Source organism: Coregonus clupeaformis, unplaced genomic scaffold (assembly GCF_020615455.1).
Source record: "Coregonus clupeaformis isolate EN_2021a unplaced genomic scaffold, ASM2061545v1 scaf2505, whole genome shotgun sequence".
Classification (NCBI taxonomy): domain Eukaryota; kingdom Metazoa; phylum Chordata; class Actinopteri; order Salmoniformes; family Salmonidae; genus Coregonus; species Coregonus clupeaformis.
The window spans coordinates 1-24207 of NW_025535959.1; the positions used below are offsets into that span (position 1 = coordinate 1).

Below are 24207 nucleotides of genomic sequence, written 5' to 3' on the forward strand. Positions count from 1 at the left end.
TACTTTAGTTTAGTTGTTGTCTCTGGTTAACTTATTGCAAGCCTCAGTCATTTCACACCATACATTGCATGTTAACTAAAGAGGTATTAACTGCAAATAGAGATAGTTGAAGATTTCAACGTATTACAACGAGAAGATAGAAGAGGCTTTGACAGTAGCTAGATTGTCAACAATGTTATCAAATAGTTGACTTCAACTACGGAAAGCGATTAGAGTTCTGACTACAACTACGGAACCTCAAAAATATTAAACACATTTAGGAAAATCATTACCACTAATGTTTTCAAATAAAATGTTGCTCGGATGTTAGGGAACATGTATTTTGTAGGCACGAATATAATATGGTGTTATCCAAGATCAACATTTCAATCCATTCAAAAATATATGTGATTAATTTAAAAACATTTCCAGCTGCGTCATTAATCACGGTTTAAAAAAACGCGTTTTATACGTACGCTTCTGAGTGGTGTCGGAGTTGCAGAACATAATCAGACACTGCTGAAGTATCTGTGACATAAACAGCTAGCTAGATAATCAGATCATGAGTCGATCATACAATGACGAGTTACAATATCTGGACAAGATTGACAAGAACTGCTGGCGAATCAAGAAAGGTTTCGTCCCAAATATGCAGGTGATTAGCTCAACTGACTATATGGAATGAATTAGCTAGCTAGCAAGCTAACTTAGCTAGCTAGCACATGTCCATAGTTTTGCTAGCTTCAGACGTGGCATGCTACTATCCAACTTGATTATGTTATTGTTGCTCTTGTCTTTTGTATGTAGATCAGGTGTAGAGCATAGTAGCTACATGAGCTAGCTAACGTGCTAACCTAATATGGCGTGTGGACTTGACAGCTTCATCAAATCCCATTCCCATTTCATTCCAGGTGGAAGGAGTGTTCTACGTCAACGAGTCCCTGGAGAAGCTGATGTTTGAGGAGCTGCGTAACGCGTGTAAAGGAGGAGGTATAGATCACGATGTAACAGACAAGCAAGGTCCTGTATTTTGTTTTTGTTGTTGTTGTTGTTGTTGACTGATTGGTTGTTGTGTTATTGTCATCAGGTTTTGGTGGGTTTCTCCCTGCCATGAAACAGATAGGAAACGTTGCAGCCTTGCCTGGAATAGTACACGTAAGTAGAGAACCACTGGTCCGGGTCAGGCCTAACTGAAGTCGGGGGGAGATGACGCTAACAACCTTTATCTAACTAGCTATGAACTGACCCATTGTAATATCTCCAAGGGGTGGTTTCTCAGACACGTATTTAGCCTAGTCATGGACTAAGAATCACTTTCAATGGAGATTCTCCAGTGAGTTTGTTTTTTAGTCCAGGGTTAGTCTTAACCTGTGTCCAGGAAACCAGGCCTAATAGTTTCCCCCAAACGTCTCTCTCTCCCTCAAGAGGTCCATCGGCCTGCCAGACTGCCACTCGGGGTATGGGTTCGCCATCGGAAACATGGCTGCCTTCGACATGAGCGACCCCAACGCTGTCGTATCCCCAGGTACAGAGGACACACACACACACACACACACACGGTTCACACACGCCTGTCTCTCTCTGGTGTGGGTTTTGACCAGAGGTGGGACAAAGTCATTGTTATGCAAGTCACAAGTAAGTCTCAAGTCTTTGCCCTCGAGTCCCGAGTCAAGTCGAGTCAAAGATGAGGCAAGTCCCAAGTCGAGTCAAAAGTCAAAGCCATCAAGTCTCAAGTCGAGTCCAAAGTCCTACATTTTAGTTTCGAGTCATTTCAAGTCCTCTTAGCAAGCCTTTGCAAGTCATTACAAGTCCTCGTATCAAGTCTTCTCGAGTCATAAGGCGCAAGTCCATGTCAAGTCACGAGTCATTGATGTTAAAGTCCAAGTCGAGTTGCAAGTCTTTGTACATTTTGTCGAGTCGAGTCTGAAGTCATCAAACTCATGACTCGAGTCTGACTCGAGTCCAAGTCACATGACTCGAGTCCACACCTCTGGTTTTGACATTAACTGTAGTGTGTGATGTAGGTGGTGTGGGTTTTGACATTAACTGTAGTGTGTGATGTAGGTGGTGTGGGTTTTGACATTAACTGCGGAGTGCGTCTGCTAAGGACCAACCTAGACGAGGGAGATGTCCAGCCTGTCAAGGAGCAGCTGGCTCAGGCCCTGTTTGACCACATCCCTGTAGGAGTCGGCTCCAAGGGAGTCATCCCAATGACCGCCAAGTAAGCATCCACCAACACACTGATACCCTGCTGTCTGTAGGCACCAACACACTGATACCCTGCTGTCTGTAGGCACCAATACACTGAGACCCTGCTGTCTGTAGGCACCAATACACTGAGACCCTGCTGTCTGTAGGCACCAATACACTGAGACCCTGCTGTCTGTAGGCACCAACACACTGATACCCTGCTGTCTGTAGGCACCAACACACTGAGACCCTGCTGTCTGTAGGCACCAACACACTGAGACCCTGCTGTCTGTAGGCACCAACACACTGAGACCCTGCTGTCTGTAGGCACCAACACACTGAGACCCTGCTGTCTGTAGGCACCAACACACTGAGACCCTGCTGTCTGTAGGCACCAACACACTGATACCCTGCTGTCTGTAGGCACCAACACACTGAGACCCTGCTGTCTGTAGGCACCAACACACTGATACCCTGCTGTCTGTAGGCACCAACACACTGAGACCCTGCTGTCTGTAGGCACCAACACAATGATACCCTGCTGTCTGTAGGCACCAATACACTGAGACCCTGCTGTCTGTAGGCACCAACACACTGATACCCTGCTGTCTGTAGGCACCAACACACTGATACCCTGCTGTCTGTAGGCACCAATACACTGATACCCTGCTGTCTGTAGGCACCAACACACTGATACCCTGCTGTCTATAGGCACCAACACACTGAGACCCTGCTGTCTGTAGGCACCAACACACTGAGACCCTGCTGTCTGTAGGCACCAACACACTGAGACCCTGCTGTCTGTAGGCACCAACACACTGAGACCCTGCTGTCTGTAGGCACCAATACACTGAGACCCTGCTGTCTGTAGGCACCAACACACTGAGACCCTGCTGTCTGTAGGCACCAATACACTGATACCATGCTGTCTGTAGGCACCAATACACTGATACCATGCTGTCTGTAGGCACCAATACACTGATACCCTGCTGTCTGTAGGCACCAACACACTGATACCCTGCTGTCTGTAGGCACCAACACACTGATACCCTGCTGTCTGTAGGCACCAACACACTGAGACCCTGCTGTCTGTAGGCACCAACACACTGAGACCCTGCTGTCTGTAGGCACCAACACACTGAGACCCTGCTGTCTGTAGGCACCAACACACTGATACCCTGCTGTCTGTAGGCACCAACACACTGAGACCCTGCTGTCTGTAGGCACCAACACACTGATACCCTGGTGTCTGTAGGCACCAACGCACTGAGACCCTGGTGTCTGTAGGCACCAACGCACTGAGACCCTGGTGTCTGTAGGCACCAACACACTGATACCCTGCTGTCTGTAGGCACCAATACACTGATACCCTGCTGTCTGTAGGCACCAATACACTGATACCCTGCTGTCTGTAGGCACCAACACACTGATACCCTGCTGTCTGTAGGCACCAATACACTGAGACCCTGCTGTCTGTAGGCACCAACACACTGAGACCCTGCTGTCTGTAGGCACCAACACACTGAGACCCTGCTGTCTGTAGGCACCAACACACTGAGACCCTGCTGTCTGTAGGCACCAACACACTGAGACCCTGCTGTCTGTAGGCACCAATACACTGAGACCCTGCTGTCTGTAGGCACCAATACACTGAGACCCTGCTGTCTGTAGGCACCAATACACTGATACCATGCTGTCTGTAGGCACCAATACACTGATACCCTGCTGTCTGTAGGCACCAACACACTGATACCCTGCTGTCTGTAGGCACCAACACACTGATACCCTGCTGTCTGTAGGCACCAACACACTGAGACCCTGCTGTCTGTAGGCACCAACACACTGATACCCTGCTGTCTGTAGGCACCAATACACTGAGACCCTGCTGTCTGTAGGCACCAACACACTGATACCCTGCTGTCTGTAGGCACCAACACACTGATACCCTGCTGTCTGTAGGCACCAACACACTGATACCATGCTGTCTGTAGGCACCAACACACTGATACCCTGCTGTCTGTAGGCACCAACACACTGATACCCTGCTGTCTGTAGGCACCAACACACTGATACCCTGCTGTCTGTAGGCACCAACACACTGATACCCTGCTGTCTGTAGGCACCAACACACTGATACCCTGCTGTCTGTAGGCACCAACACACTGAGACCCTGCTGTCGGTAGGCACCAACACACTGATACCATGCTGTCGGTAGGCACCAACACACTGATACCCTGCTGTCTGTAGGCACCAATACACTGATACCCTGCTGTCTGTAGGTGTCTCTGGTGATGCAGGGACCTAGAGGAGGCTGTAGAGATGGGAGTGGACTGGTCCCTGAGAGAAGGCTGTCTAGAGACTATGATAACCTGGTGTCTGTTACAGGGACCTAGAGGAGGCTGTAGAGATGGGAGTGGACTGGTCCCTGAGAGAAGGCTGTCTAGAGACTATGATAACCTGGTGTCTGTTACAGGGACCTAGAGATGGGAGTGGACTGGTCCCTGAGAGAAGGCTGTCTAGAGACTATGATAACTCTGGTGTCTGTTACAGGGACCTAGAGGAGGCCCTAGAGATGGGAGTGGACTGGTCCCTGAGAGAAGGCTGTCTAGAGACTATGATAACCTGGTGTCTGTTACAGGGACCTAGAGGAGGCTGTAGAGATGGGAGTGGACTGGTCCCTGAGAGAAGGCTGTCTAGAGACTATGATAACCTGGTGTCTGTTACAGGGACCTAGAGGAGGCTGTAGAGATGGGAGTGGACTGGTCCCTGAGAGAAGGCTGTCTAGAGACTATGATAACCTGGTGTCTGTTACAGGGACCTAGAGATGGGAGTGGACTGGTCCCTGAGAGAAGGCTGTCTAGAGACTATGATAACCTGGTGTCTGTTACAGGGACCTAGAGGAGGCCCTAGAGATGGGAGTGGACTGGTCCCTGAGAGAAGGCTGTCTAGAGACTATGATAACCTGGTGTCTGTTACAGGGACCTAGAGGAGGCTGTAGAGATGGGAGTGGACTGGTCCCTGAGAGAAGGCTGTCTAGAGACTATGATAACCTGGTGTCTGTTACAGGGACCTAGAGGAGGCTGTAGAGATGGGAGTGGACTGGTCCCTGAGAGAAGGCTGTCTAGAGACTATGATAACCTGGTGTCTGTTACAGGGACCTAGAGATGGGAGTGGACTGGTCCCTGAGAGAAGGCTGTCTAGAGACTATGATAACCTGGTGTCTGTTACAGGGACCTAGAGGAGGCCCTAGAGATGGGAGTGGACTGGTCCCTGAGAGAAGGCTGTCTAGAGACTATGATAACCTGGTGTCTGTTACAGGGACCTAGAGGAGGCTGTAGAGATGGGAGTGGACTGGTCCCTGAGAGAAGGCTGTCTAGAGACTATGATAACCTGGTGTCTGTTACAGGGACCTAGAGGAGGCCCTGGAGATGGGAGTGGACTGGTCCCTGAGAGAAGGCTGTCTAGAGACTATGATAACCTGGGGTCTGTTACAGGGACCTAGAGGAGGCTCTAGAGATGGGAGTGGACTGGTCCCTGAGAGAAGGCTGTCTAGAGACTATGATAACCTGGTGTCTGTTACAGGGACCTAGAGATGGGAGTGGACTGGTCCCTGAGAGAAGGCTGTCTAGAGACTATGATAACCTGGTGTCTGTTACAGGGACCTAGAGGAGGCCCTAGAGATGGGAGTGGACTGGTCCCTGAGAGAAGGCTGTCTAGAGACTATGATAACCTGGGGTCTGTTACAGGGACCTAGAGGAGGCTCTAGAGATGGGAGTGGACTGGTCCCTGAGAGAAGGCTGTCTAGAGACTATGATAACCTGGTGTCTGTTACAGGGACCTAGAGATGGGAGTGGACTGGTCCCTGAGAGAAGGCTGTCTAGAGACTATGATAACCTGGTGTCTGTTACAGGGACCTAGAGGAGGCCCTAGAGATGGGAGTGGACTGGTCCCTGAGAGAAGGCTGTCTAGAGACTATGATAACCTGGTGTCTGTTACAGGGACCTAGAGGAGGCTGTAGAGATGGGAGTGGACTGGTCCCTGAGAGAAGGCTGTCTAGAGACTATGATAACCTGGTGTCTGTTACAGGGACCTAGAGGAGGCTCTAGAGATGGGAGTGGACTGGTCCCTGAGAGAAGGCTATGCCTGGGCAGAGGACAAGGAGCACTGCGAGGAGTACGGCAGGATGCTGCAGGCCGACCCTAACAAGGTCTCCTCCAAGGCCAAGAAGAGAGGCCTGCCTCAGGTAACACCACTACCTGACCTGACCCCTGTTCTGGGTCCCAAGTGGCACCCTATTCCCTATATAGTGCACTACTTTAGACCAGAGAATGGCACACTATTCCCTATATAGTGCACTACTTTAGACCAGAGAATGGCACCCTATTCCCTATATAGTGCACTACTTTAGACCAGAGAATGGCACCTATTCCTATATAGTGCACTACTTTAGACCAGAGAATGGCACCCTATTCCCTATGTAGTGCACTACTTTAGACCAGAGAATGGCACCCTATTCCCTATATAGTGCACTACTTTAGACCAGAGAATGGCACCCTATTCCCTATATAGTGCACTACTTTAGACCAGAGAATGGCACCCTATTCCCTATATAGTGCACTACTATAGACCAGAGAATGGCACCCTATTCCCTATATAGTGCACTACTTTAGACCAGAGAATGGCACCCTATTCCCTATATAGTGCACTACTTTAGACCAGAGAATGGCACCCTATTCCTTTATATAGTGCACTACTTTTTGGTTTGTATGAAGAACTGTAACGATGCTGGGCTTTTCACGCTCAACAGTTTCCCGTGCCATTCTCTGGTCTAAAGTAGTGCACTATATAGGGAATAGGGTGCCATTCTCTGGTCTAAAGTAGTGCACTATATAGGGAATAGGGTGCTATTCTCTGGTCTAAAGTAGTGCACTATATAGGGAATAGGGTGCCATTCTCTGGTCTAAAGTAGTGCACTATATAGGGAATAGGGTGCCATTCTCTGGTCTAAAGTAGTGCACTATATAGGGAATAGGGTGCCATTCTCTGGTCTAAAGTAGTGCACTATAAAGGGAGGTGTTTGTAATGTTTTGTACACTCAGTGTACAGGTAATAAAATACCTTTTGACTGCCTCAGGTAACCGCTCCGGCCTCCCCGACCCTCTCCCTCAAACTAGTGTCGTAGCATACTGTTTCACAACAGCCAAATGGAGCCATTTTGGTTTTTCTAATTAAAGGGGCAATCTGCAGTTTTAAACAATAACAAAGCAGGGACCCCACCACTGATTTTTAGTAAATAGCTGAGGGATGGATCTGGAGAAATGTAAACACTCTCAAATTCATAAACGGAGCTATGGATGCAAGGACTGGCCATCCACGATATCAACATTATAGCTTTAGCCATGGTTTGAGGCTATATATACTGTTTGTTTACAAACCAGAGTAAAACAAGCGTATGTTTCGGCTTCTGATGGGGTACGACAGTTGAACTAAGCTCGTGAGGTATTTATAAGTTATAGTCTGAAAATAATCAATTTCATTAATTTATAAATCCCCCAAAAATGGATGTACCAACTGCAGATTGCCCCTTTTTTTTCAAGAGCGTTTCAAATCAAGGCAGAGTTTCTGTTGTCTCTGTATTATGGGTAAATAATGAGCTCTTCTTATTCCATTGTATTCTGTCTGTATTGTTTTGTTCCAGCTGGGGACTCTGGGGGCGGGGAACCACTACGCGGAGATCCAGGTGGTGGATGAGATCTATAATGACTACGCTGCTAAGAAGATGGGCATCGACCACAAGGGGCAGGTGTGTGTGATGATCCACAGTGGCAGCAGAGGGCTGGGGCACCAGGTGGCTACAGGTAGGACTGCTCTCTACCCACGTTGGAAATATGGCTTTTTCCTCTTTGTTTTTCGTTTTTTAACAATTGTCTGCTTTGTCTGTAACGTGGTCACTGGTCTGCTTTGTCTCTAACGTGGTCACTGGTCTGTAACGTGGTCACTGGTCTGTAACGTGGTCACTGGTCTGCTTTGTCTGCAACGTGGTCACTGGTCTGCAACGTGGTCACTGGTCTGTAACATGGTCACTGGTCTGCAACGTGGTCACTGGTCTGTAACGTGGTCACTGGTCTGCTTCGTCTGCAACGTGGTCACTGGTCTGCTTCGTCTGCAACGTGGTCACTGGTCTGTAACATGGTCACTGGTCTGCAACGTGGTCACTGGTCTGCAACGTGGTCACTGGTCTGCTTTGTCTGTAACATGGTCACTGGTCTGCTTTGTCTGCAACGTGGTCACTGGTCTGCAACGTGGTCACTGGTCTGTAACATGGTCACTGGTCTGTAACGTGGTCACTGGTCTGCTTTGTCTCTAACGTGGTCACTGGTCTGTAACGTGGTCACTGGTCTGTAACGTGGTCACTGGTCTGCTTTGTCTGTAACGTGGTCACTGGTCTGTAACGTGGTCACTGGTCTGTAACGTGGTCACTGGTCTGTAACGTGGTCACTGGTCTGTAATGTGGTCACTGGTCTGCTTTGTCTGTAACGTGGTCACTGGTCTGTAACGTGGTCACTGGTCTGCTTTGTCTGTAACGTGGTCACTGGTCTGTAACGTGGTCACTGGTCTGTAACGTGGTCACTGGTCTGTAACGTGGTCACTGGTCTGTAACGTGGTCACTGGTCTGCTTTGTCTCTAACGTGGTCACTGGTCTGTAACGTGGTCACTGGTCTGTAACGTGGTCACTGGTCTGTAACGTGGTCACTGGTCTGCTTTGTCTGTAACGTGGTCACTGGTCTGTAACATGGTCACTGGTCTGCTTTGTCTGTAACGTGGTCACTGGTCTGTAACGTGGTCACTGGTCTGTAACATGGTCACTGGTCTGCTTTGTCTGTAACGTGGTCACTGGTCTGTAACGTGGTCACTGGTCTGTAATGTGGTCACTGGTCTGCTTTGTCTGCAACGTGGTCACTGGTCTGTAACGTGGTCACTGGTCTGTAACGTGGTCACTGGTCTGTAACGTGGTCACTGGTCTGTAACGTGGTCACTGGTCTGTAACATGGTCACTGGTCTGTAACATGGTCACTGGTCTCCTTTGTCTGTAACGTGGTCACTGGTCTGTAACGTGGTCACTGGTCTGCTTTGCTGCACGGTGTATCACTCGTATCTTGGTCAGGTTGTTGTAAAAGATCATGTGTTCTCAATGACTTACCTGGTTAAATAAAGGTAAAAATGCATTCAGAAAATACTCAGACCCCTTGACTTGTTCCACATTTGTTAAGTTACAGCCTTATTAAAAAAATATGTTTCCTCATCAATCTACACACAATACCCCATACTGTTTTTAGAAATGTTAGCAAATAAAAAAAAAACGAAATATCACATGTACATACATATTCAGATCCTTTACTCAGTACTCTGTTGAAGCACCTTTGGCAGCGATTACAGCCTCGAGTCTTCTTGGGTATGACGCTACAAGCTTGGCACACCTGTATTTGGGGAGTTTCTCCCATTCTTCTCTGCAGATCCTCTCAAGCTCTGTCAGGTTGGATGGGGAGCATCGCTGCACAGTTATTTTCAGGTCTCTCCAGAGATGTTCGATCGGGTTCAAGTCTGGGCTCTGGCTGGGCCACTCAAGGACATTCAGAGACTTAATAATAATATGCCATTTAGCAGACGCTTTTATCCAAAGCGACTTACAGTCATGTGCGCATACATTTTTACGTATGGGTGGTCCCGGGGATCGAACCCACTACCCTGGCGTTACAAGCGCCATGCTCTACCAATTGAGCTACAGAGGACTACTTGTCCCGAAGCCACTCCTGCGTTGTCTTGGCTGTGTGCTTAGGGTCGTTGTCCTGTTGGAAGGTGAACCTTCGCCCCAGTCTGAGGTCCTGAGCGCTCTGGAGCAGGTTTTCATCAAGGAGCTCTCTGTACTTTGCTCTGTTCATCTTTCCCTCAATCCAGACTTGTTTTTCAACAGGACAATGACCCAAAATACACCTCCAGGCTGTGTAAGGGCTATTTGACCAAGGAGAGTGATGGAGTGCTGCATCAGATGACCTGGCCTCCACAATCACCCGACCTCAACCCAATTGAGATGGTTTGGGATGAGTTGGACCGCAGAGTGAAGGAAAAGCAGCTAACAAGTGCTCAGTATATGTGGGAACTCCTTCAAGATTGTTGGGAAAGCATTCCAGGTGAAGCTGGTTGAGAGAATGCCAAGAGTGTGCAAAGCTGTCATCAAGGCAAAGGGTGGCTACTTTGAAGAATCTCAAATCTAAAATATATTTTGATTTGTTTAACACTTTTTTTGGTTACTACATGATTCCATATGTGTTATTTCATAGTTTTGATGTCTTCACTATTATTCTACAATGTAGAAAATAGAAAAAAATAAAGAAAAACCCTTGAATGAGTAGGTGTGTCCAAACTTTTGACTGGTATTGTGTGTATATATATATATTCTGGTAGATGCCCTGGTTGCCATGGAGAAGGCGATGAAGCGAGACAAGATCCAGGTGAACGATCGTCAGCTGGCGTGCGCCCGCATCTTTTCAGAGGAGGGACAGAACTACCTGAAAGCAATGGCTGCCGCCGGCAACTATGCCTGGGTCAACCGATCCTCCATGACCTTCCTCACACGACAGGTAACTAGCTAACCCTAACTACACCTGAGACGGGTAACTAACTAACCCTAACTACACCTGAGACGGGTAACTAACTAACCCTAACTACACCTGAGACGGGTAACTAACTAACCCTAACTACACCTGAGACGGGTAACTAACTAACCCTAACTACACCTGAGACGGCTAACTAACTAACCCTAACTACACCTGAGACGGCTAACTAACTAACCCTAACTACACCTGAGACGGCTAACTAACTACACCTGAGACGGCTAACTAACTAACTACACCTGAGACGGCTAACTAACTAACTACACCTGAGACGGCTAACTAACTAACTACACCTGAGACGGCTAACTAACTAACTACACCTGAGACGGCTAACTAACTAACTACACCTGAGACGGCTAACTAACTAACTACACCTGAGACGGCTAACTAACTAACTACACCTGAGACGGCTAACTAACTAACTACACCTGAGACGGCTAACTAACTAACTACACCTGAGACGGCTAACTAACTAACTACACCTGAGACGGCTAACTAACTAACTACACCTGAGACGGCTAACTAACTAACTACACCTGAGACGGCTAACTAACTAACTACACCTGAGACGGCTAACTAACTAACTACACCTGAGCTAGTATGTATGTGTGAGAGAGAGCTAGACCAGGGGTATTCAACTCTTACCCAACGAGGTCCGGAGCCTGCAGCTTTTCTGTTCTACCGGATCATTCATTACACCACCTGGTGTCCCAGGTCTAAATCAGTCCCTGGTTAAAGGGGAATCACCCACCTGGTGTCCCAGGTCTAAATCAGTCCCTGGTTAAAGGGGAATCACCCACCTGGTGTCCCAGGTCTAAATCAGTCCCTGGTTAAAGGGGAATCACCCACCTGGTGTCCCAGGTCTAAATCAGTCCCTGGTTAAAGGGGAATCACCCACCTGGTGTCCCAGGTCTAAACCAGTCCCTGGTTAAAGGGGAATCACCCACCTGGTGTCCCAGGTCTAAATCAGTCCCTGGTTAAAGGGGAATCACCCACCTGGTGTCCCAGGTCTAAATCAGTCCCTGGTTAAAGGGGGAGTCACCCACCTGGTGTCCCAGGTCTAAATCAGTCCCTGGTTAAAGGGGAATCACCCACCTGGTGTCCCAGGTCTAAATCAGTCCCTGGTTAAAGGGGAATCACCCACCTGGTGTCCCAGGTCTAAATCAGTCCCTGGTTAAAGGGGAATCACCCACCTGGTGTCCCAGGTCTAAATCAGTCCCTGGTTAAAGGGGGAATCACCCACCTGGTGTCCCAGGTCTAAATCAGTCCCTGGTTAAAGGGGAATCACCCACCTGGTGTCCCAGGTCTAAATCAGTCCCTGGTTAAAGGGGAATCACCCACTTGGTGTCCCAGGTCTAAATCAGTCCCTGGTTAAAGGGGAACAATGAAACAAAGCAGTGGAACTGGCTTCAAGGTCCAGAGTTGAGTTGGAGGGATCTATAGTATATACACTCCCTGCTCTGAGTTCTAAGGTGGATCCCCTACTCCCTAGCCCCTAACACCTAACATCTAATCTGTAAAACCTACTCCCTAGCCCCTACTCCCTAGCCCCTACTCCCTAACACCTAATCTGTAAAACCTACTCCCTAGCCCCTACTCCCTAGCCCCTACTCCCTAACACCTAATCTGTAAAACCTACTCCCTAACATCTACCACCTAGCCCCTAGCCCCTGCTCCCTAGCCCCTGCTCCCTAGCCCCTAACACCTAGCCCCTAGCCCCTGCTCCCTAGCCCCTAACACCTAGCCGCTAGCCCCTGCTCCCTAGCCCCTGCTCCCTAGCCCCTAACACCTAGCCGCTAGCCCCTGCTCCCTAGCCCCTGCTCCCTAGCCCCTGCTCCCTAGCCCCTGCTCCCTAGCCCCTAACACCTAGCCGCTAGCCCCTGCTCCCTAGCCCCTAACACCTAGCCGCTAGCCCCTGCTCCCTAGCCCCTGCTCCCTAGCCCCTGCTCCCTAGCCCCTAGCCCCTAGCCCCTGCTCCCTAGCCCCTAGCCCCTAGCCCCTGCTCCCTAGCCCCTAGCCCCTGCTCCCTAGCCCCTGCTCCCTAGCCCCTAGCCCCTGCTCCCTAGCCCCTGCTCCCTAGCCCCTAGGCCCTGCTCCCTAGCCCCTCCTGTAGATCTGAGAGGATAGGATAGGTGGAAGCAATATTTCCAGTTCCACCCAGTCAACCGGAAGATGAAGGTATTTCCAGACTGCTTCTATTTTACCAGTCCTCTCAGACCTGGAGTGGGTAGGGTAGTGGGCCATTTTTGGAATTCAGCAATAGTGGATATCAATGCCTCTGTTTCCCTCAGTGTAACGTCTCTGTTTCCCTCAGTGTAACGTCTCTGTTTCCCTCAGTGTAACGTCTCTGTTTCCCTCAGTGTAACGTCTCTGTTTCCCCTCAGTGTAACGTCTCCACGTCTCTGTTTCCCTCAGTGGAACGTCTCCACGTCTCTGTTTCCCTCAGTGTAACGTCTCCACGTCTCTGTTTCCCTCAGTGTAACGTCTCCATGCCTCTGTTTCCCTCAGTGTAACGTCTCCATGCCTCTGTTTCCCTCAGTGTAACGTCTCCACGTCTCTGTTTCCCTCAGTGTAACGTCTCCATGCCTCTGTTTCCCTCAGTGTAACGTCTCTGTTTCCCTCAGTGTAACGTCTCTGTTTCCCTCAGTGTAACGTCTCCATGCCTCTGTTTCCCTCAGTGTAACGTCTCCATGTCTCTGTTTCCCTCAGTGTAACGTCTCCATGTCTCTGTTTCCCTCAGTGTAACGTCTCCATGCCTCTGTTTCCCTCAGTGTAACGTCTCCATGTCTCTGTTTCCCTCAGTGTAACGTCTCCATGCCTCTGTTTCCCTCAGTGTAACGTCTCCATGTCTCTGTTTCCCTCAGTGTAACGTCTCTGTTTCCCCTCAGTGTAACGTCTCCACGTCTCTGTTTCCCTCAGTGGAACGTCTCCACGTCTCTGTTTCCCTCAGTGGAACGTCTCCACGTCTCTGTTTCCCTCAGTGGAACGTCTCCACGTCTCTGTTTCCCTCAGTGTAACGTCTCCATGTCTCTGTTTCCCTCAGTGTAACGTCTCCATGCCTCTGTTTCCCTCAGTGTAACGTCTCCATGTCTCTGTTTCCCTCAGTGTAACGTCTCTGTTTCCCCTCAGTGTAACGTCTCCACGTCTCTGTTTCCCTCAGTGGAACGTCTCCACGTCTCTGTTTCCCTCAGTGGAACGCCTCCACGTCTCTGTTTCCTCAGTGTAACGTCTCCACGTCTCTGTTTCCCTCAGTGTAACGTCTCCATGTCTCTGTTTCCCTCAGTGTAACGTCTCCATGCCTCTGTTTCCCTCAGTGTAACGTCTCCACGTCTCTGTTTCCCTCAGTGTAACGTCTCCATGTCTCTGTTTCCCTCAGTGTAACGTCTCCATGCCTCTGTTTCCCTCAGTGTAACGTCTCTGTTTCCCTCAGTGTAACGTCTCCATGCCTCTGTTTCCCTCAGTGTAACGTCTCCATGTCTCTGTTTCCCTCAGTGTAACGTCTCCATGTCTCTGTTTCCCTCAGTGTAACGTCTCTGTTTCCCTCAGTGTAACGTCTCCATGCCTCTGTTTCCCTCAGTGTAACGTCTCCACGTCTCTGTTTCCCTCAGTGTAACGTCTCCATGTCTCTGTTTCCCTCAGTGTAACGTCTCTGTTTCCCTCAGTGTAACGTCTCTGTTTCCCTCAGTGTAACGTCTCTGTTTCCCTCAGTGTAACGTCTCTGTTTCCCTCAGTGTAACGTCTCTGTTTCCCTCAGTGTAACGTCTCTGTTTCCCTCAGTGTAACGTCTCTGTTTCCCTCAGTGTAACGTCTCTGTTTCCCTCAGTGTAACGTCTCCATGCCTCTGTTTCCCTCAGTGTAATGTCTCTGTTTCCCTCAGTGTAATGTCTCCATGCCTCTGTTTCCCTCAGTGTAACGTCTCCATGCCTCTGTTTCCCTCAGTGTAACGTCTCCATGCCTCTGTTTCCCTCAGTGTAACGTCTCCATGCCTCTGTTTCCCTCAGTGTAACGTCTCTGTTTCCCTCAGTGTAACGTCTCCACGTCTCTGTTTCCCTCAGTGGAACGTCTCCATGTCTCTGTTTCCCTCAGTGTAACGTCTCCACGTCTCTGTTTCCCTCAGTGTAACGTCTCCATGCCTCTGTTTCCCTCAGTGTAACGTCTCTGTTTCCCTCAGTGTAACGTCTCCATGCCTCTGTTTCCCTCAGTGTAACGTCTCTGTTTCCCTCAGTGGAACGTCTCCATGTCTCTGTTTCCCTCAGTGTAACGTCTCCATGCCTCTGTTTCCCTCAGTGTAACGTCTCCATGTCTCTGTTTCCCCTCAGTGTAACGTCTCCATGTCTCTGTTTCCCTCAGTGTAACGTCTCCATGCCTCTGTTTCCCTCAGTGTAACGTCTCTGTTTCCCTCAGTGGAACGTCTCCATGTCTCTGTTTCCCTCAGTGTAACGTCTCCATGCCTCTGTTTCCCTCAGTGTAACGTCTCCATGTCTCTGTTTCCCCTCAGTGTAACGTCTCCATGTCTCTGTTTCCCTCAGTGTAACGTCTCCATGTCTCTGTTTCCCTCAGTGTAACGTCTCCATGGCTCTGTTTCCCTCAGTGTAACGTCTCCATGCCTCTGTTTCCCTCAGTGTAACGTCTCCATGCCTCTGTTTCCCTCAGTGTAATGTCTCTGTTTCCCTCAGTGTAACGTCTCCATGCCTCTGTTTCCCTCAGTGTAACGTCTCCATGCCTCTGTTTCCCTCAGTGTAATGTCTCTGTTTCCCTCAGTGTAATGTCTCTGTTTCCCTCAGTGTAACGTCTCCATGCCTCTGTTTCCCTCAGTGTAACGTCTCTGTTTCCCTCAGTGTAACGTCTCTGTTTCCCTCAGTGTAACGTCTCCATGTCTCTGTTTCCCTCAGTGTAACGTCTCCATGTCTCTGTTTCCCTCAGTGTAACGTCTCCATGTCTCTGTTTCCCTCAGTGTAACGTCTCCATGCCTCTGTTTCCCTCAGTGTAACGTCTCCATGCCTCTGTTTCCCTCAGTGTAACGTCTCCATGCCTCTGTTTCCCTCAGTGTAACGTCTGTTTCCCTCAGTGTAACGTCTCCATGCCTCTGTTTCCCTCAGTGTAACGTCTCCATGTCTCTGTTTCCCTCAGTGTAACGTCTCCATGTCTCTGTCAATGTCTCCTTCAGGCGTTTGCCAAGGTGTTCACCACCACTCCTGATGACCTGGACATGCATGTGATCTACGACGTGTCTCATAACATCGCCAAGGTGGAGGAGCACATGGTAGATGGGAAACAGAAGACTCTGCTGCTGCACCGCAAGGGATCCACCCGGGCCTTCCCCCCCCACCACCCTCTCATCCCTGTAGACTACCAGGTAACTCCCCCCCACACCACCCTCTCATCCCTGTAGACTACCAGGTAACACCACCACCCTCTCATCCCTGTAGACTACCAGGTAACACCACCCTCTCATCCCTGTAGACTACCAGGTAACACCACCCTCTCATCCCTGTAGACTACCAGGTAACTCCCCCCCCACACCACCCTCTCATCCCTGTAGACTACCAGGTAACACCACCACCCTCTCATCCCTGTAGACTACCAGGTAACACCACCCTCTCATCCCTGTAGACTACCAGGTAACACCACCCTCTCATCCCTGTAGACTACCAGGTAACACCACCCTCTCATCCCTGTAGACTACCAGGTAACACCACCACCCTCTCATCCCTGTAGACTACCAGGTAACACCACCACCCTCTCATCCCTGTAGACTACCAGGTAACACCACCACCCTCTCATCCCTGTAGACTACCAGGTAACACCACCCTCTCATCCCTGTAGACTACCAGGTAACTCCCCCCCACCACCCTCTCATCCCTGTAGACTACCAGGTAACACCACCACCCTCTCATCCCTGTAGACTACCAGGTAACACCACCCTCTCATCCCTGTAGACTACCAGGTACAGTGGGGGGAAAAAAGTATTTAGTCAGCCACCAATTGTGCAAGTTCTCCCACTTAAAAAGATGAGAGAGGCCTGTAATTTCAACATAGGTACACGTCAACTATGACAGACAAATTGAGATTTTTGTTTCCAGAAAATCACATTGTAGGATTTTTAATGAATTTATTTGCAAATTATGGTGGAAAATAAGTATTTGGTCACCTACAAACAAGCAAGTTTTCTGGCTCTCACAGACATGTATCTTCTTCTTTAAGAGGCTCCTCTGTCCTCCACTCGTTACCTGTATTAATGGCACCTGTTTGAACTTTTTATCAGTTTAAAAGACACCTGTCCACAACCTCAAACAGTCACACTCCAAACTCCACTATGGCCAAGACCAAAGAGCTGTCAAAGGACACCAGAAACAAAATTGTAGACCTGCACCAGGCTGGGAAGACTGAATCTGCAATAGGTAAGCAGCTTGGTTTGAAGAAATCAACTGTGGGAGCAATTATTAAGAAATGGAAGACATACAAGACCACTGATAATCTCCCTCGATCTGGGGCTCCACGCAAGATCTCACCCCGTGGGGTCAAAATGATTAAAAGAACGGTGAGCAAAAATCCCAGAACCACACGGGGGGACCTAGTGAATGACCTGCAGAGAGCTGGGACCAAAGTAACAAAGCCTACCATCAGTAACACACTGCGCCGCAAGGGACTCAAATCCTGCAGTGCCAGACGTGTCCCCCTGCTTAAGCCAGTACATGTCCAGGCCCGTCTGAAGTTTGCTAGAGTGCATTTGGATGATCCAGAAGAGGATTGGGAGAATGTCATATGGTCAGATGAAACCAAAATATTATTTTTTGGTAAAAACTCAACTTGTCGTGTTTGGAGGACAAAGAATGCTGAGTTGCATCCAAAGAACACCATACCTACTGTGAAGCATGGGGGTGGAAGCATCATGCTTTGGAGCTGTTTTTCTGCAAAGGGACCAGGACGACTGATCCGTGTAAAGGAAAGAATGAATGGGGCCATGTATCGTGAGATTTTGAGTGAAAACCTCCTTCCATCAGCAAGGGCATTGAAGATGAAACGTGGCTGGGTCTTTCAGCATGACAATGATCCCAAACACACTGCCCGGGCAACGAAGGAGTGGCTTCGTAAGAAGCATTTCAAGGTCCTGGAGTGGCCTAGCCAGTCTCCAGATCTCAACCCCATAGAAAATCTTTGGAGGGAGTTGAAAGTTCGTGTTGCCCAGCGACAGCCCCAAAACATCACTGCTCTAGAGGAGATCTGCATGGAGGAATGGGCCAAAATACCAGCAACAGTGTGTGAAAACCTTGTGAAGACTTACAGAAAACGTTTGACCTGTGTCATTGCCAACAAATGGTATATAACAAAGTATTGAGAAACTTTTGTTATTGATCAAATACTTATTTTCCACCATAATTTGCTAATAAATTCATTAAAAAATCCTACATATGTGATATTCTGGATTTTTTTTCTCATTTTGTCTGTCATAGTTGACGTGTACCTATGATCAAAATTACAGGCCTCTCATCTTTTTAAGTGGGAGAACTTGCACAATTGGTGGCTGACTAAATACTTTTTTTTCCCCACTGTACCAGTCTCTCAACATCAATAGAGAATAAAGTTAGTATAGAATATTATAGTGAACCTTAATCTCTATATAGTGGCTGTCTGGCAGACCCATGCGGCTCCGCCCCCCCCATGCGGATCCGCCCCAATTGTAGTGCACTCTATAGGGAGGGCATAGGGTGCCATTTTGATGCAGAGACACTGGTTTTAAAACACTTCCTGTTTCCGGTCCAATCAGCTGACAGGCCAGCCGGTGTTGATCGGGGGCACGATGGGCACCTGCAGTTATGTGCTGACTGGCACGGAACAGGGCATGACAGAGACCTTCGGCACCACCTGCCACGGAGCGGTAAGGCTGACTACACCTCTCTGTCTCTTTACCTGCCACGGAGCGGTAAGGCTGACTACACCTCTCTGTCTCTTTACTGCACCTCTCTGTCTCCATGTCTCTTTACTGCACCTCTCTGTCTCCATGTCTCTTTACTGCACCTCTCTGTCTCCATGTCTCTTTACCTGCCACGGAGCGGTAAGGCTGACTACACCTCTCTGTCTCTTTACCTGCCACGGAGCGGTAAGGCTGACTACACCTCTCTGTCTCTTTACCTGCCACGGAGCGGTAAGGCTGACTACACCTCTCTGTCTCTTTACCTGCCACAGAGCGGTAAGGCTGACTACACCTCTCTGTCTCTTTACCTGCCACGGAGCGGTAAGGCTGACTACACCTCTCTGTCTCTTTACCTGCCACGGAGCGGTAAGGCTGACTACACCTCTCTTTGTCTCTTTACCTGCCACGGAGCGGTAAGGCTGACTACACCTCTCTGTCTCTTTACCTGCCACGGAGCGGTAAGGCTGACTACACCTCTCTGTCTCTTTACCTGCCACGGAGCGGTAAGGCTGACTACACCTCTCTGTCTCTTTACCTGCCACGGAGCGGTAAGGCTGACTACACCTCTCTGTCTCTTTACCTGCCACGGAGCGGTAAGGCTGACTGCACCTCTCTGTCTCTTTACCTGCCACGGAGCGGTAAGGCTGACTGCACCTCTCTGTCTCTTTACCTGCCACGGAGCGGTAAGGCTGACTACACCTCTCTGTCTCTTTACCTGCCACGGAGCGGTAAGGCTGACTACACCTCTCTGTCTCTTTACCTGCCACGGAGCGGTAAGGCTGACTACACCTCTCTGTCTCTTTACCTGCCACGGAGCGGTAAGGCTGACTACACCTCTCTGTCTCCATGTCTCTTTACTACACCTCTCTGTCTCCATGTCTCTTTACTACACCTCTCTGTCTCCATGTCTCTTTACTACACCTCTCTGTCTCCATGTCTCTTTACTACACCTCTCTGTCTCCATGTCTCTTTACTACACCTCTCTGTCTCCATGTCTCTTTACTGCACCTCTCTGTCTCCATGTCTCTTTACTGCACCTCTCTGTCTCCATGTCTCTTTACTACACCTCTCTGTCTCCATGTCTCTTTACTGCACCTCTCTGTCTCCATGTCTCTTTACTGCACCTCTCTGTCTCCATGTCTCTTTACTACACCTCTCTGTCTCCATGTCTCTTTACTGCACCTCTGTCTCTTTACTGCACCTCTCTGTCTCTTTACTGCACCTCTCTGTCTCCATGTCTCTTTACTACACCTCTCTGTCTCCATGTCTCTTTACTACACCTCTGTCTCCATGTCTCTTTACTGCACCTCTCTGTCTCCATGTCTCTTTACTGCACCTCTGTCTCTTTACTGCACCTCTCTGTCTCTTTACTACACCTCTCTGTCTCCATGTCTCTTTACTACACCTCTCTGTCTCCATGTCTCTTTACTGCACCTCTCTGTCTCTTTACTGCACCTCTCTGTCTCCATGTCTCTTTACTGCACCTCTGTCTCCATGTCTCTTTACTGCACCTCTCTGTCTCCATGTCGCTTTACTACACCTCTCTGTCTCCATGTCTCTTTACTACACCTCTCTGTCTCCATGTCTCTTTACTACACCTCTCTGTCTCTTTACTGCACCTCTCTGTCTCCATGTCTCTTTACTGCACCTCTCTGTCTCCATGTCTCTTTACTGCACCTCTCTGTCTCCATGTCTCTTTACTGCACCTCTGTCTCCATGTCTCTTTACTACACCTCTCTGTCTCCATGTCTCTTTACTGCACCTCTCTGTCTCCATGTCTCTTTACTGCACCTCTCTGTCTCCATGTCTCTTTACTACACCTCTGTCTCCATGTCTCTTTACTGCACCTCTCTGTCTCCATGTCTCTTTACTACACCTCTCTGTCTCCATGTCTCTTTACTACACCTCTCTGTCTCCATGTCTCTTTACTACACCTCTCTGTCTCCATGTCTCTTTACTGCACCTCTCTGTCTCCATGTCTCTTTACTACACCTCTCTGTCTCCATGTCTCTTTACTGCACCTCTCTGTCTCCATGTCTCTTTACTACACCTCTCTGTCTCCATGTCTCTTTACTGCACCTCTCTGTCTCTTTACTGCACCTCTGTCTCCATGTCGCTTTACTACACCTCTCTGTCTCCATGTCGCTTTACTACACCTCTCTGTCTCCATGTCTCTTTACTACACCTCTCTGTCTCCATGTCTCTTTACTGCACCTCTCTGTCTCCATGTCTCTTTACTGCACCTCTCTGTCTCCATGTCTCTTTACTACACCTCTCTGTCTCCATGTCTCTTTACTACACCTCTCTGTCTCCATGTCTCTTTACTTACCTCTCTGTCTCTTTACTACACCTCTCTGTCTCCATGTCTCTTTACTGCACCTCTCTGTCTCCATGTCTCTTTACTGCACCTCTCTGTCTCCATGTCTCTTTACTGCACCTCTCTGTCTCCATGTCTCTTTACTACACCTCTCTGTCTCCATGTCTCTTTACTGCACCTCTCTGTCTCCATGTCTCTTTACTGCACCTCTCTGTCTCTTTACTACACCTCTCTGTCTCCATGTCTCTTTACTACACCTCTCTGTCTCCATGTCTCTTTACTGCACCTCTCTGTCTCCATGTCTCTTTACTGCACCTCTCTGTCTCCATGTCTCTTTACTGCACCTCTCTGTCTCCATGTCTCTTTACTGCACCTCTCTGTCTCCATGTCTCTTTACTACACCTCTCTGTCTCCATGTCTCTTTACTGCACCTCTCTGTCTCCATGTCTCTTTACTGCACCTCTCTGTCTCCATGTCTCTTTACTACACCTCTCTGTCTCCATGTCTCTTTACTGCAACTCTCTGTCTCTTTACTACACCTCTCTGTGTCCATGTCTCTCTACTACACCTCTCTGTCTCCATGTCTCTTTACTGCACCTCTCTGTCTCCATGTCTCTTTACTGCACCTCTCTGTCTCTTTACTGCACCTCTCTGTCTCCATGTCTCTTTACTACACCTCTCTGTCTCCATGTCTCTTTACTGCACCTCTCTGTCTCCATGTCTCTTTACTACACCTCTCTGTCTCCATGTCTCTTTACTGCACCTCTCTGTCTCTTTACTGCACCTCTCTGTCTCCATGTCTCTTTACTGCACCTCTCTGTCTCTTTACTGCACCTCTCTGTCTCCATGTCTCTTTACTACACCTCTCTGTCTCCATGTCTCTTTACTACACCTCTCTGTCTCCATGTCTCTTTACTACACCTCTCTGTCTCCATGTCTCTTTACTGCACCTCTCTGTCTCCATGTCTCTTTACTACACCTCTCTGTCTCCATGTCTCTTTACTACACCTCTCTGTCTCCATGTCTCTTTACTGCACCTCTCTGTCTCCATGTCTCTTTACTACACCTCTCTGTCTCCATGTCTCTTTACTACACCTCTCTGTCTCCATGTCTCTTTACTACACCTCTCTGTCTCCATGTCTCTTTACTGCACCTCTCTGTCTCCATACTACACCTCTCTGTCTCCATGTCTCTTTACTGCACCTCTCTGTCTCCATGTCTCTTTACTACACCTCTCTGTCTCCATGTCTCTTTACTGCACCTCTCTGTCTCCATGTCTCTTTACTACACCTCTCTGTCTCCATGTCTCTTTACTACACCTCTCTGTCTCCATGTCTCTTTACTGCACCTCTCTGTCTCCATGTCTCTTTACTGCACCTCTCTGTCTCCATGTCTCTTTACTACACCTCTGTCTCCATGTCTCTTTACTGCACCTCTCTGTCTCCATGTCTCTTTACTGCACCTCTCTGTCTCCATGTCTCTTTACTACACCTCTCTGTCTCCATGTCTCTTTACTACACCTCTCTGTCTCCATGTCTCTTTACTGCACCTCTCTGTCTCCATGTCTCTTTACTACACCTCTCTGTCTCCATGTCTCTTTACTGCACCTCTCTGTCTCCATGTCTCTTTACTGCACCTCTCTGTCTCCATGTCTCTTTACTGCACCTCTGTCTCCATGTCTCTTTACTGCACCTCTCTGTCTCCATGTCTCTTTACTGCACCTCTCTGTCTCCATGTCTCTTTACTGCACCTCTCTGTCTCCATGTCTCTTTACTGCACCTCTCTGTCTCCATGTCTCTTTACTGCACCTCTCTGTCTCCATGTCTCTTTACTGCACCTCTGTCTCCATGTCTCTTTACTGCACCTCTCTGTCTCCATGTCTCTTTACTGCACCTCTCTGTCTCCATGTCTCTTTACTGCACCTCTGTCTCCATGTCTCTTTACTACACCTCTCTGTCTCCATGTCTCTTTACTGCACCTCTCTGTCTCCATGTCTCTTTACTGCACCTCTCTGGCTCCATGTCTCTTTACTGCACCTCTCTGGCTCCATGTCTCTTTACTGCACCTCTCTGTCTCCATGTCTCTTTACTGCACCTCTCTGTCTCCATGTCTCTTTACTACACCTCTCTGTCTCCATGTCTCTTTACTGCACCTCTCTGTCTCCATGTCTCTTTACTGCACCTCTCTGTCTCCATGTCTCTTTACTACACCTCTCTGTCTCTTTACTGCACCTCTCTGTCTCCATGTCTCTTTACTGCACCTCTCTGTCTCCATGTCTCTTTACTACACCTCTCTGTCTCCATGTCTCTTTACTGCACCTCTCTGTCTCCATGTCTCTTTACTGCACCTCTCTGTCTCCATGTCTCTTTACTACACCTCTCTGTCTCCATGTCTCTTTACTGCACCTCTCTGTCTCTTTACTACACCTCTCTGTCTCCATGTCTCTTTACTACACCTCTCTGTCTCCATGTCTCTTTACTGCACCTCTCTGTCTCCATGTCTCTTTACTGCACCTCTCTGTCTCTTTACTTCACCTCTCTGTCTCCATGTCTCTTTACTACACCTCTCTGTCTCCATGTCTCTTTACTGCACCTCTCTGTCTCCATGTCTCTTTACTACACCTCTCTGTCTCCATGTCTCTTTACTGCACCTCTCTGTCTCTTTACTGCACCTCTCTGTCTCCATGTCTCTTTACTGCACCTCTCTGTCTCTTTACTGCACCTCTCTGTCTCCATGTCTCTTTACTGCACCTCTCTGTCTCCATGTCTCTTTACTGCACCTCTCTATCTCCATGTCTCTTTACTACACCTCTCTGTCTCCATGTCTCTTTACTGCACCGCTCTGTCTCCATGTCTCTTTACTACACCTCTCTGTCTCCATGTCTCTTTACTACACCTCTCTGTCTCCATGTCTCTTTACTACACCTCTCTGTCTCCATGTCTCTTTACTGCACCTCTCTGTCTCCATGTCTCTTTACTGCACCTCTCTGTCTCCATGTCTCTTTACTGCACCTCTCTGTCTCCATGTCTCTTTACTGCACCTCTCTGTCTCCATGTCTCTTTACTACACCTCTGTCTCCATGTCTCTTTACTGCACCTCTCTGTCTCCATGTCTCTTTACTGCACCTCTCTGTC

General features: G+C 48.8%; 1 protein-coding gene and 1 long non-coding RNA gene across 3 annotated transcripts in view; one reads left to right on the plus strand and one right to left on the minus strand.

Annotated features, from left to right (window-relative positions):
• Positions 1-435: 435 nt before the first annotated feature.
• Positions 436-24207, plus strand: part of rtcb (RNA 2',3'-cyclic phosphate and 5'-OH ligase) — a 40149-nt gene continuing 16377 nt past the window's right edge. Inside the window, exons 1-10 of the mRNA XM_045219585.1 lie at positions 436-634; positions 891-969; positions 1067-1134; positions 1405-1504; positions 2044-2200; positions 6256-6412; positions 7868-8027; positions 10633-10808; positions 16009-16197; positions 18610-18720. Of these exons, the coding sequence (XP_045075520.1) occupies positions 542-634; positions 891-969; positions 1067-1134; positions 1405-1504; positions 2044-2200; positions 6256-6412; positions 7868-8027; positions 10633-10808; positions 16009-16197; positions 18610-18720 (1290 nt within the window). The 5' untranslated portion in view covers positions 436-541. The remainder of the gene's footprint in view (positions 635-890; positions 970-1066; positions 1135-1404; positions 1505-2043; positions 2201-6255; positions 6413-7867; positions 8028-10632; positions 10809-16008; positions 16198-18609; positions 18721-24207) is intronic.
• Positions 4561-5569, minus strand: LOC121563520. 2 transcript variants are annotated; one of them, XR_005999897.2, is made up of 3 exons: positions 5404-5569; positions 4724-5327; positions 4561-4646 (listed from the first exon to the last, which is right to left on the minus strand). It is a non-coding gene; the product is annotated as an uncharacterized LOC121563520 (long non-coding RNA). The 2 variants fall into 2 exon arrangements; XR_006660301.1 differs by having other exon boundaries at positions 4724-4987; positions 5064-5569.